The 13,851-nt window shown below is 42.6% G+C and overlaps 1 protein-coding gene across 1 annotated transcript; it reads left to right on the forward strand.

Annotated features, from left to right (window-relative positions):
* Positions 1-8,064: 8,064 nt before the first annotated feature.
* On the forward strand, positions 8,065-8,451 carry LOC125444936 (mitochondrial import inner membrane translocase subunit Tim10-like). Its single transcript, XM_048517709.1, has one exon. It carries the CDS (start codon positions 8,125-8,127, stop codon positions 8,395-8,397), a length of 273 nt encoding a protein of 90 aa, XP_048373666.1. The 5' UTR covers positions 8,065-8,124; the 3' UTR covers positions 8,398-8,451.
* The last annotated feature ends 5,400 nt before the right edge of the window (positions 8,452-13,851 follow it).

Here is a 13,851-nt window from a genome sequence, read left to right on the forward strand (position 1 = left end):
AATGCCTTTGAAACAAATGGAACATTAAAGGTTCAATTATATGTACATTTACTTGGGATTAAGTCACATTGAACATAGTGGGATTTATACCTAAGTATGAGCAGGATCAATCTGCAAATTCTTTATTTTGATTATTTTATATTATTTAGCATATGGTTTTAAAAATATACTAAAGCATGGGAGGAAACAAAAATCACCCCTTCCTATTTCAGTGTTGTTGTTATGCGTGTTATCTCCCAAAATATTCAAACAACGTAATTTTTGTGTCTTCCAGAAATAGCACTCCTTAAAACTGAGCTGGGTAAGTTTGTCTTTTAGTTCAGATAGAATGATTGAATAGACTTAAGTTGTAATTGAAGAACATTTTTTCTGGTAATGAACCCCATTGAATAAAATGGTTCTTCTGAGTAAATCTGCCTAGCACTGCTCTCTCATAGATAATTTCTTTTGTATCAGCCAGTTGAAAATTGAAAAACAAGTTTCTCATATGTTCATATAACAATTTTCTATTATTTACTACTTTGGTTAAAACCCCTTCTTTGTTTCGTTTCGTACAAAGTGTAAAAAGAAGGAGTGAGAATGCAAAAATCTTAGAAGCAGAAATGGTGATGATTTTTCTAGGTCTGGTCACTTTGCAAGTCTGGTGACTTAATTTAAACCCCAGTTTAACTCAGGTGGGTAACTGCGAAGTGTTTCATTCACAAAACACTGGATGTTCCCTTGTGTGATTTAACAATCTTTCTATCCACCAAACTATATTGGGACTGACTCTATCATTTGCTTCCTCTTTCAGAAAAAGAAAGAAAGACATCTGAGGAAGGTAATTCGAAAGTCCAGTCAGAGGTGTCAACAAATCACAGCTTTTTTACAGGGAGCTGGGAGGAAGGGGGAGTCTGCAAGGGTCAGTCCATACTGTGGCCACAGCAAATGCAGAATAACAGCCCCCTATGCCATTTTTCTAGCTTGAAAGGGCCTCAGGGGGCATTATTTCCCAGTTGGAAAAACCACAGGTATTGATGGAATGCATGTACATTTTCCAGATGGGGCCAATAGCACCCCACTGGGCCATTTCAGGTTGGAATTATGCTATATAAGTGGGTGGGAGTCTGAGGCTGATTCCGCATGGGCCAAAAACAGCAGTGTGAAAACGGTGTGAAAATGGTGTAAAAGGGTTTAAAACAGTGTAAAAGGGTTTATACTGTTTTCACACTGTTTTCACACCGCTGTTTTTAGCCCATGCGGAATCAGCCTGAAATTCCCAATCTGAGCCAACCCCTGCATACCTGGCAACTGAGATTTGAGCATGGAAGTCATGATTGTTGGAAGAGTGGGATGTAAATCAAACCAATCCATCAATAATAATTCTCCATCTTCCTAGGTAGAATAACTGACGGTGCATCTCTCCTCCCCTATAACTAAAGGCTAAGCACTTTAAAAAAGAAGACATACCCATTCACCTATACACATAATAAAACTCCTCCTTTCCTTAACAAAAATCCCCTCTCACAAGCATCCTTTATTCTTTCCATTGATGGTTTCTTTCACTAGACAGTCCTGCTACATACCTATGATTCTTTTTCTTATAATTCCACATTTTTCCCATTTGGCTCTAGAACCATTTTCTTTTCATTTTTCCTCTGTTGTCTTCCTGAGGACTTTTACTGACTCTTCCCCCCCCTCCCCAATTTGTTTCTGAACCAGCTTCCCTTGAGCATGCAGTCATTTTGAAGCAGTCTTTATTTCTCTGTCCCACCCAAAATCTGGCCCTTCTCCATGCCCCTGTGTAGTTGCCTAACCTTTCCTTCAGCCATTTGGCTCTAGAAACATTTCCTTCAGCCATTTGGCTCTAGAACAGCTGTCTAGAGCCCATTGCATTGTTTAGCACAATGGACTTTACTACTAGTTAGAAATATTACATTTTCAGAAGTAGTGTGTGGAATAAATGCAACTAAAGATACAAGGGGGAAAATGATGGGAGGAATGAAGGTGGAATGACTTCCCAGAAAACACTTCCAAGACAGAAGGTTTGACCACTGAGGAAATGTGTGGTAAGTTGAGAATGTGGATGAGGTCTTAGTTCAATACCCAGTCCTCTTGTTCATCTGCTGCTCTGATCACATTAGATCTACTAAGCCCTGGGCAAAAGAAAGAAATCCTGACCATTCATTGCCTAATTAGTTTCCAATGGAAGTCCTTGGCTGTACTCTAATCAAATGTAATGTTACATTATGAACTCCCAGTTCAAACTGGAATATTTCCCTCTCGTGATACAAAGCATTTCTGGAATTTTAGAATATAGAATGTGTCTGGTTTCATTCTGGGCTTGGCATAAGCCTGTATTTTGGATCTCAGTATGTCCCTCTTTCAAAATTTACAACCCTAAAAATTTTAATAGAACTCCAGATGTTCTAAAATATAAATTGTAGAACGGGGGAAAAAGCCCACATTGTCTGTATTTTTGGCGAAAATTCCTTTTTCTAGATGTTTAATTTCCCATTTTGTTCATTTGCAGTTTTGAAACAAGAACAAGATGCTTATGGTAAGATGATGATTTTTGGTAGAACATCCAACAACTTCTTCTCCTGCATGAGACTTAAACTGGGTTTTGTTTACCGTCCCAATGGCAATAGAACACTTACATAGGTTATGTTCAAACTCTGTTATGCTCAATTTCTGTTAACCAATAACATTGACTATCTTGAAAGCCCTGTGATTCCTATTTCTCTAAACATGGCCATTCATACTCCTCACAACTTCTTGGCTGTGATATCACCAGTGTTTTGCTGGAAGATTTGTGCATAATAATTGTGAACTTCTTTCATTTCAGTGAAAATCATGGCAGAATTGGGTGAGTCATAGAGCCTGTTTTTTAGTTCTTCAAATGCAAGCTGTTAAGCACTGCAAATATAATTACAGCTTATTGTTTTCTCTTTGCAGAGTTCAGAAGGGCAGTTTCTCATGCAGGTATGGTAACATAACTGAGACACCCCCTAGTAGTAAGTGTCTTTCTACAAATTTGCATCCCGCCCACTGTTTTATGAACACTCTACTAGGCACTTGATTCAGCTGTTGTTGTGAATGCATGTGTTCACCAGTTGCTCAATTGAGCAACTGGTATTGCAGCTGGATAACTTCATATGCACTTTAGATACATCACATTTCAGGGTCAGTGTTCTGGCCTTTCTGATGGATATACAGGCACATATTTTCATTTGAAAAATCATAGGATCAGTTTTCATTTCATTGAAATCAGTGGTCATGATTTTTCATTGAAATGGAACTTTGCCATCAAATATTCACCCAAAAGTTCCTTGATAAAGTTCCTTGATAAAATGTTTTATTATGAGTTTGAACATTTAAACGTACATGATGGAAATAAACTGTGGATCAGTTTGCTGTTATTTTCTTAAGTTTTGTTTTGCTTTATTTATACTCTGTCTCCTGCCCCCCTCCCCCCAATGCACAAAGGTCCTTTCCACACAGCAAATTTAGACTGGGTGGCAGCTGGGACAAACAAACCTGGCATAGCCCAGGCCATTCGCATTGGCCAGGGTGCATGCCTTCACACAGAGGTGAAAGAATCACATATTGTGATTCTTGTAAAATCTGGGTTGGGGAAAACATGGAGCAGACTCATGTTAGGAATGGGATCTGTGTGAGGTTCCCCCCACCTGGGTTTTATTCCACCCTTAACCCATATTTATTGGCCCATGCGGAAAGTGCAATTGAGGACTCAAAGTGGCTTACTTACATCTCCCTCTTCTTCTTCATTTTACCCCCTCTAGAGATTAGGCTAAGGGTGTGTGACTGACCCATGGGACTCCCAGATCATAGTCCAACACTTTCATAACTAGACAAAGCTGTCACATTCAGAATTTGTGGGGAGTTTTAGTGGTATCAATCTTTTGGAAATATTGGTTACAGAAAGGGAAAATAGATGAGATCTTTTCTAGCCTCATTGGCTATGACCACGTGTAGTGAGGTGCTCTTGAAGGAAAAGCTCATCACGATCCCATCTACAAGACAGAACCACAGAAGAGTACTGCTTTATCTCAGGTTCCATATGGTGGCTTTGAACCATTTTACATTAGGCAAATCTGAATTTACCACTGCAAGCTAGTTAGTTATGATATGGCATTGTGAAAATTATCTAATCTGAATGGTGAATTGCACTTATAGGTGTGCCAATGGCCTTGGCCTTGGGCCCCTCCTGCACATGCAGAATAATGCACTTTCAATCCACTTTCAATGCATTTTGCTGCTGGATTTTACTGTGCAAAGTTGCAAAACCCACTTTCAAACAATGGTGAAAGTGGATTGAAAGTGCATTATTCTGCATGTGTGGAAGGGGCCCTAGACAAAAATGTCTTGTCTCATTAACAGGAGCATGAAGCCTACTAAGTGATCTTGGGCCAGTCCTCTCAGAACTCTCTCAACCCATGCAGAAGTAAGCAATGGCAAATCACCTATGAACCCTACAGGGTTGCCAAAAATCAGCTATATCTATTTCCATGACATGAAAGGCTTTGCCCATTTCCGTACATTAAACCCCATTAAAAGGACAGGATATGTTCCTGTTGGCATCCCAATGAACTTGCTATGTGGCAATATCCACTATGTGGGACAATATAAAGGAACCTCCATAATAAAGCTAATATGTGCTGCCTATCTCCTATTCCCCTTGTTTCTTTTAAGTTTGAATGTTAATGACTTCTCTTCTACCAATGATATTACTGTTTCTTCCTGCTTTCTAGTCAACATCACTTTGGATCCTCAGTGCACACATCCCAGACTTGACACCAAAGAGAAAAACCGAATTGGACTGCATGATCCATCGTTAAAACCAGAGCATTTCAAAGGACCTTTGATTACAGTGGCAAATGAAGGGTTTTCTTCTGGGAAACTGTACTGGGAGGTGGAAGTGGGAGGTAAACCTAGTTGGGAGCTGGGGGTACTTTCTGAGACAGTAAGAAAAACATTAATAAGTGAGAAACTTCAGATGCCATTGGAGGTAGGGTTTGTAAGTATGCAATGGTGGCAGGGTCAATATCACTGCATTGGAGGAAATAGTCTAACTGATAGTCAGGAAGAAGAAAGTGAAGTCGTAGGTGTATTTCTGGACTTGGAAGAATGCATGCTCTCCTTTTACAATGTCCAGTTAATGCATTCTATTAGGTCAATCCCTGTTCAGTTCTCTGAGAAAATGTATCCATTCTTCCGTCCTGACAATCATAAAACATACTTGGGGATTCGCCCAGTCAGCTTCCCGCCATGTTTAGCTTCTCTTTGAAAGTAAACAGAAGACTTGGTTTATCCGTGCCCCTTAGAATTGTGCATGGGCTAAATGTACATTTGATATGTTTCTCTACATCTGATGACTTCAAACTGAATGTCTAAACTCTTCACTGGAAGGCACTGCATTTGGGGGATATGAGGAAGTTCAATATTGGATTTCTGATGGCCTGTTTGTACAGACATGGCCCCACTTGAGGCTGGAAGCAACAGTCAAGTGATGCAGATATGAGACCACAGGCCATTCCTGTGCCTGAAAAAAATTCAAAACTTGTGTGTCAGAAAGAGCAGTATATTCTATAGGACAGAGGCGTACCTAGGCAAACTGGAGCCCTGGGAAACACCTGAGTTTGATGCCCCCCATGGGCGACCACCCTCCCCCACCGTGACCAAACAATGATTTTTTACACCAGGTCGTTTCAAAGTCACCATCACATTATAGAACATGCCCCAACTCACAAATCTGAACACAGCAATGGGCCATGCCACACAGCAGAAATAATTTTTGGAAAACATTTTCAAAATGCTTTCAAAATGTTTTATTACTGCTATGAAAACATTTTATGGTGTTGTATCGAGGTCTCCCGATTGGGGGAAACAGCATCACTTTCAATGTTATTTAAACTGGGAACCTCAGATTCTCCCTTGAAGGTGGATTTAAAAGGAGAATCTGGGCTCCCTCGTTTAAACAAGTGATGCTGGAATCCACCTCCAAACAGCATCATTTTCAATGGTGTTTAAACTAGGGAGCCCAGATTCTCCTTTTAAATCCACCTTAAAGGGAGAATCTGGGGTCCCCAGTTTAAACAACATTGAAAGTGATGCTATTTTGGGGTGGATTCTCCCCCACCCTGAAACAGCATCCCTTTCAATGTTAAAACTGGGAACCTCAGATTCTCCCTTGAAATCCATGTTGAAGGGGGTGGATTTAACAGCAACAGCAACAACAACAACAACAACAACAACAACAACAACAACAACCTTTATTAGGCATTGAGAGAATAAAAGAAAGAAAGAAAACAAGCATTGGCAGGAAGGGAGTGGATTTAAAAAGAGAATATGGGGAAATTTAGGGGGTGCCTGTTGTCAGGGGTGCAATCATTAAGATAGCAGCACCAAAATTTCAGAGTGTCTTTGTGAGACACTACTGATGATACCACCCAGGTTTGGTGAAGTTTGGTTCAGGGGGTCCAAAGTTGTGCTTGGATCGTTGTGTCGCTAAGTATTTGGATATCCTTGAACGCATGGGCAAGAAATTGACAGAGCTCTCAATGCAGGATGAAGAACTGATGAAGAGGATGCAGCAAGGGGCTGGGACCAGCGGCGTATCTACCTAGGGATAAGGGGTACCCCTTGTCCCTGGGCTCCAATTAGCTCCCATTAAAAACAATGGGGGATTGGGCACTCCCTTTGGGAGTCCATAACTTTGGACTCCCTAAACCAAACCTCACCAAACCCAGGTCATATCATCAGGAGAGTCTCCCAAAAAATCTCTGAAATTTTGGTGCTGCTAGCCTAAGATCTGCGTCTCCAGCAGGCCAAAAACGGAAAAAACACAGAAAATACAAAATTCCTCACAAACGAACCTGCAATTTTGTCGCCCACAAGGAGGCGCCCTGGGCAGCTGCCCACTTTGCCCAATGGGAGGAACGCCTCTGCTATAGGATTAAAACCCATGGGGAGAACATTTTTCTGAAGTAATTATGCTTATGGCTAGAATATAGATCCTTTGAAATGCTAAAATTCCCAGCTATTTTAACAAGAAAAGGCAAGATTTAGTATGCATTATGTGAAGGGGACATGGTATATGTTTGTGGTTCATGTACTTTGATCGATATACTGATACTTGCAATGTTCTTTATGCCTTTTTATAGGGATTCTTGTAAATAAGCATGGATCACACGTTCTAACAGTTTTGGTGCATATTGTGAAACAATAAATGCCTAGATATTTTGATTTTTGTTGCTGTCTCTTTAAACTTCCTTTGATACTTTTGCAGAACTAAGTGGGGTCAGAATGTGCCAACAGAGCTAATCCAAAATTCCGTTTTGAACTGTTATACATTGAAACTAGGGGCTAATCACGCAGAAGAATTTCTGAAACTGTGCCCCCCTTTCTCCTTTCTTATTATTAGTGCAGCAAAGAGAAATCTCTGTTTCCCATCTGTCCCAGTTAGCAGGCTGCAAAGATGGGAGATAATTCAGTGAAGTGAGAAAGAATCCTAAAGAAAAATTTTCCCTACCAAACAATCGTTACCTTACATTCTGGCTATCAGTGACAATTAGGGCCAAATTGAAAAGTCGGCCACAATCGTTTACTCCTTCCCCGATGCTTACTTGTCTGGTTTTGACAACAGTAACTGCAATCTATCTGTTGCCAGTCTTGTCATATACGATCAGGAAGATGGGTCCTAGGCAAATTCATGTGAATGTGGCCCTAATACTGAACAAAATGTGAGGTCAGATATTTGAACAAAGGGGATTTGTAGAATAAAGTGCCAAGCGGTAGAGCGTCCAAACACATTTTTTGTGTGGGATTGAGTTTCGTTTGTTAGTTTCAACCAATAAAACGTGTCCCTGCATGCTGAACTCTATTATAGACAAATATTATGTAGAGAACAAGTTGTAAAAGTTAATCACTGACAGGGAACAATTGATAAGAACCTATCAAAGTTCTACTTGATGCCAGCTCCACACCTTCTCTGTACTCGACACTCAGTTGTTAACCTGAGGGAAGGTCTACTGCCGGAAATGCCTCGTCATGTTTCCGGTCTGTACCTAAGGGTTGGAGCTAGCGTCACTGGCGCATCAAGGATAAATCCCTGGAAGTGTGATGGATCCTCTGAGGGCGCAGCAGCTGGCAGCTGAGCTGGAAGTAGAGATGATGGCTGATATGTACAACAGAATGACCAATGCCTGCCATCGCAAATGCGTGCCTCCACACTGCAAGGAGGCTGAGCTGTCAAAGGGGGAGTCGGTGTGCTTGGATCGTTGTGTCGCTAAGTATTTGGATATCCATGAATGCATGGGCAAGAAATTGACAGAGCTCTCAATGCAGGATGAAGAACTGATGAAGAGGATGCAGCAAGGGGCTGGGACAGCATAACACACTTCCACTTGATAAAGAGTAGCATGTTGACTGCCACCTCCTCTCCCAACTTAGTGCATGATCACCATGCTGACTTATTCCTTTGCCAATAAAATGTTATCTCCTCTGAAATTTAACCTGAGGCTCAACAGCCATTTTGGTGTGGCAGGAGACTCCTTAGATTACTTTGATATCGGGTCCCAGAGTGGGGTCAATAGCTGTCGACTTCTCCCCATGGAAAATTAACATCTAGTGATCTTGGCACTGTCAAAGGCCAATCATTTTTGTTCATAAACACACTTGTCATTAACCTCCCCCAACTTGAGGCTATATGGGTTTGGTGAATGGGGAAAAAATCTTCCACTTGCTGAAGATATGAGGAGGGCATAGAGCTTTTGAAACAAAAATAATTTAAAGACTAAGAAATAATAGTTTCTCAGTAAAAATGTTTTGATGGTTTTTCTCTCTTTTTCTTTTTTATATCCAGTTTTTGAAGTTTAATATAAATCCACTTTCTTTATATGGAAAGAAAGACATCTCTTCTTTCATAAGCACATACAGCCAGGCTCAGGGTGGGTAAAGTGACAGTCACCCGAACTAGTCACTTTTGTTCTTTGACAGGTGAAGATGTAACCTCAGCTTGTGGGTTCTGTTGGGCAGAACTTGGAAGGAGTTGCAAAGAACCAAATTTAAACAAAACAGTTTACTTCTCTACAAATAACATTAAACATCAACATTTAACATTTACAATTCAAGGTCCTGTTCAGGTTGCATTTCAAGTCCTTCTAGTTACAGTCCACTGATACTGCCAAGTCCAATTCTTCTTTGCAAGTGGGTTGGCTCCTGAAGACTCCAAGGGCTTGATGAACAGGATGCAACATGATGAAGGTTTCCAGGAGAACTCTCACCCATTACAACCACAAAAAAGAAACCCTGAAACAATAAACTCCAACATTTACAACATAGCAAAAACAAACAACTACCTTCCCAGTAGTTCCCAACAATATTGCAGTTTACCTTAACAAGGTGTTAAGGGTTTATACAACCAAGGTCCGAGTCTGGTAGCCTTGTCTTCTCCAAAGAGCTCTGCAGCCTTTCTGCTGCTCTGAGTCTCCACCCCCTTACTGGTTCAACCCATTCTGGGCATGGGGGTTACAAAGACAGGTAGCAAAAATATACCAACATATTTAATTCCCAAGTGTGCTCCATATTTGTGGATAGCTGAATCCATGGATTGGGGTCACACTTACCCCAGCTGCAAACCTAGTGGAACCTCTATGTCTGCTGAAAAACCTGACATTAAGAAAACATTGGGGAGTTTAAACCCCTCCTCTAATAAAATAAGTTTTATGTTCAAATAAAGAAGACTTATTTACCTCAAGCTGGCAATGGCAGTGTAGCCCAGGAGCCATGCTGCACCTGGTGGTAGTGGCTTCAATAGCTCCCAGGAGTTGCCTTGGTGGGGGGCTTTGGTGTAACTACCTGGAGCAGTCTGGGGTTGCCTCTGAGATAGAGGGAGGGAGAGAGGGAGGGAAAGTTCAGCACACCCACCCATACTGCTCTGGGTGAGCAGTTTAGAATGCGGCTATAGGAGGGGGGAAACCTGCAGTCAGCACAGCTCTTAGCAATGAACCAACTAGCCCAGGGCACCAGCCAGCTTCCCCCATCAAACTTGCAGGCAGGCAGGCAGGCAGGCAGGCAGGCAGGCAGGCAGGCAGGCAGGCAGGCAGGCAGGCAGGCAGGCAGGCAGGCAGGCAGGCAGGCAGGCAGGCAGGCAGGAGAGTCATTGAGGTGGTACCCTTCTGGGATGAAGTGGAAGGCTGGGTGAGCAGAGGAGTCATTGCTGCCACTGCTATAGTCAGCGATGGGCAGGGGAGTCAGAGCAAATGAGAGAGAGAATGATGGGAAGGTGTGAGAGAGCATGAAAGTAGGAACTGGGGAGAAAGAACTAAAGAGAGTCAGTGACAGCAGCTGAGAGAGAGGGAGAATGAGGGGCCCTTTCCCCAAGAATCACTGGCCGCTTCCGCACAGAGGCGGAAGCGGTCGGGTCGGCGTAAGCCACACCGACCCGACGACGCTGGGACCGTCCGCATGGACGGTCCGGGAACCGGCTGGGACGACGGTGCAGAGCTGCGCCATCGTCACAGCGACTCACCAGTCCCGCGGCCCTCTGGCACATCGCCGAGGCCAGGGGACACGCCCCCCGGCCCTGTGCGCCTGCTGCAGTGTTGCAGGGGAGGGGGCGTGTCCCCAGGCCTCGGCGATGCGCCGGAGGGCCGGGGACAAGGTAAGTGAAGGGAAGGAGTGGGGGGGAGAAGTACCTGGAAGCCGCTGCCACTCCCAGCCGGCGTTTCCAGGAAAGTGCGCTTGCAAGCGCACTCTGGAAATGGCGGCTTGGCGCTGGTCGGGTGGCGCGAGGGCGGCGCGACTGCGCAGCAGCTGCGCCCCCCTGTGCGAATGGCGACCTGGGGATGGTGTTTTTGCCGTCCCCAGGCCACCATATTCCGCCCGTGCGGAAACGGCCACTGAAAACATTTTGAAAACGTTTTCAGTCCCCCCTTTACTATGATGTGTGTCCACACTCACTCCCTCAAAATGATTCCTGGGTGCCATTGCATGATTTTTCCCTTTTGTTTTGAGTTCTATTTGAATCAGTGCCTCAAATCTCCTTGCTGCGATTCTCTATCCCTTCTGTCATCAATGCCTTGAAGATTAGCTCCCCAAACATTAAAGAACAAACAGAAATGAGCAAATAAACAGACAAGAAGGAACACAGAATGAGCTGGGAAAATGGCACCAAGGAGGAAGTTCAGGGAAAACAGAGAAGCATGGGAAACACAGTCAGTAGATTGTGCAACAACTGAAGACTTTTTCAAAATGTTTCAACCAGAGAATCGTTTTAAAACGGGATTCATTTTAAACATGTTGAGACTACAAATAAAACATTTTGTGGTAAGAATCATGTGGAACTCCTTGGAAGAGTATATTTGAGTTACATACAAATAAAACAAATGTAGGCCAGTGATAATTTGAAGAACAGGATTATTTATTTACTTGCTACAGGGATACATTAAAATGAGTTTAAAAGAATGGTAGACATTTGTTTACTTGCTACAAGGATACATTCAAAATGAGTCTAGAACAATGGTACACATGACAGATCTCTCTCTCTCTCTCTCTCTCTCTCTCTCTCTCTCTCTGTATATATATATATACAGGGCTGCTTGGACATTTAATGAAATAATAATAATGTACCACTACATATAAAATCTCAAGAGGAATACATGCATTCTCTTTGGTTTAATGCTAAATGGGTTTTACGAAGTGTAGTTCACTGAGAATGTGGAATGAAGGAAAATTTTGTGGAATAATTTTATATGGTGGTGATGGTGGTATGAGGAAAATAAGGGTATGAGGAAAATGGAAGAAGGTTGAAAGAGAAATGGGGAGAAACCCTAAGGAAGTGGAGAAGATTGATGGTGGGGTGAATAAATGAAAGCAACAACACAGGGCTCATATTCCCACCAACAAAGTTGATAGTCATAATCAGACATTTAATGAAATAATAATAATGTACTACACATAAAACCTGAAGATGAATACATGCATTCACTTTCTTTCCCTGTTACATAATTCTTAATCAGGAGTGAAGATAATTCAAAAACTTTAAACTGAATCAGTTAAACATGAAGCCTGAAAGAATAATATTCATGTGAGGCAACAAAAATTTAAACAAGCCATGAGATCTAGGAAATTCACTTTCAAGAACAACTGGATTTGTCATATTCTTCTAGTCCTCAATATATGTGTAGAAACATGAAATCTTCCTCTAAAGAGATACCATGGAAAATAAAGAGACATGGAAGGAAAGAAGGAATGGCAGAAGTAGAATAGATGAAGACTCAACTCTAGACTTAACTTTTTCCAAGTAGGAACAGATCATACTGGTCATTTTGAAATGAGTATTTGTATTAAATCAACTGTGATTTCTTTTAAAATGAAAAATCTTCCATCCTAAAGAAACTTTTGTTGGAAGACAAAGAGACATAGACTCTCATTCTTAGGCCCATTCTGCATGGGCGCTGAGCGGGGCAGCATTGGCAGAAACGATGCCGATGCTACCCCCCGGGACCGTTTGCACCGACGGTCCCGGCAGGGGTGCAGGTGACAGGGCAGCCTTCGCACAGGCTGTGCCATCCCTGAATGCCTTCCCTTCTTCTCCTGGCTGCCGGCGCGTTGCAGAGGCCAGAGGACACACACTGGTTCAACAGTGGCATCTTTGCCCCGCTTGAGCATTCCCAGAGGACACACACTCCTGGCCTGAGCGACGGCTCTGGAGTCGCAAGCCATGGGGGGGGGGGTGTCGCCTGGCCTCTTCAATGAGCTGGAAGTCAGGAGAAGAAGGTGTTTGGGGAAGGCAGGGGGGGAGAATGGCACCTTCCACCTGTTGCTGTTCGCACGGCAGCAGGTGGAAGACACCACTGATGAAAAACCTCGCTCCTGGAGCGAGGTTCAACAGTGGCATCTTTGCCCCGCTTGAGCGTTCCCAGAATGGTGCTGCTGCATTGCAGCAGTGCCTGCTGTGCAAACGCCACCCCAGGGATGGTGTTTTTAGCGTCCCTGGGGCCAAAGGCATGCTCGGTCTTACATTACTCCTATTCTGTGTCTCTCATTGGGTACAAAATAGGTAGCAAAACATTGCAATTAAACTAAAGCTCTATATTTAGTAACTATGCAATGATATATTTGTGGAACATTATATTATTTGTGGAACATTACATTATTCTTCATGTAGGTCCCTGCTGCAGGGAGCTTGCAATTTAAAATTTGACCTAAGGAGAAAAGTTAGGGAGGAAAGAGGATGCTCAAATCAGGAACCAAAGGTATACACTGATAAGGAGCTAAACTTGGAATCTCACAGGGCCTGTAAATAAGACTTAATATGTACATGTGAGGGGAGAATGAAATTGCATTTGGTGGCTTATTTGGCCTTTCACCCACTAATGAGCTTTCACCCACAGTAGATCTAGTGCCCAAGAATGTAAAAATGTTAAATGCATAGAATTCAATCTTGCAATTAGGAATTTTCAAACACCAACATTCATTGGCACAAGTGGCATAAAAGAGTAAGTGGTGGGTGGGGCACCAGGATCAATCCAGCTCCTTCCCTTCATGTATTAACTAGCCACATCTTCCCTTCATGTATTAATTAGCCACATCTAAAGAACCCTGCATCCTTTCTCCACTGTCTTCTTCAAACCATGGACAAATTCTCAGAGGGATATCATCTTTCTTTAAGCCTGTAGAGAAAAACGGGTACAACTTTCCAGAAAACTTTTCATTTAAACCGTGCAATTTAATTCTCCTGTTGACATCATAGAATTGCAGATGGTTGTCGGATATATTTAGAAATATGCCTATTTTTGTAGGTTTTTCATTCCCTTTCACAGTCAAGCGACTTTCACAAACCCT

The sequence above is a fragment of the Sphaerodactylus townsendi genome, linkage group LG15 (genome assembly GCF_021028975.2).
Source record: "Sphaerodactylus townsendi isolate TG3544 linkage group LG15, MPM_Stown_v2.3, whole genome shotgun sequence".
Classification (NCBI taxonomy): Eukaryota; Metazoa; Chordata; class Lepidosauria; order Squamata; family Sphaerodactylidae; genus Sphaerodactylus; species Sphaerodactylus townsendi.

What these genes read in the sequence shown, in the direction of transcription:
- LOC125444936 (XM_048517709.1), top strand. Translation starts at nt 8,125, where the DNA reads ATGGATCCTCTGAGGGCGCAGCAGCTGGCAGCTGAGCTGGAAGTAGAG.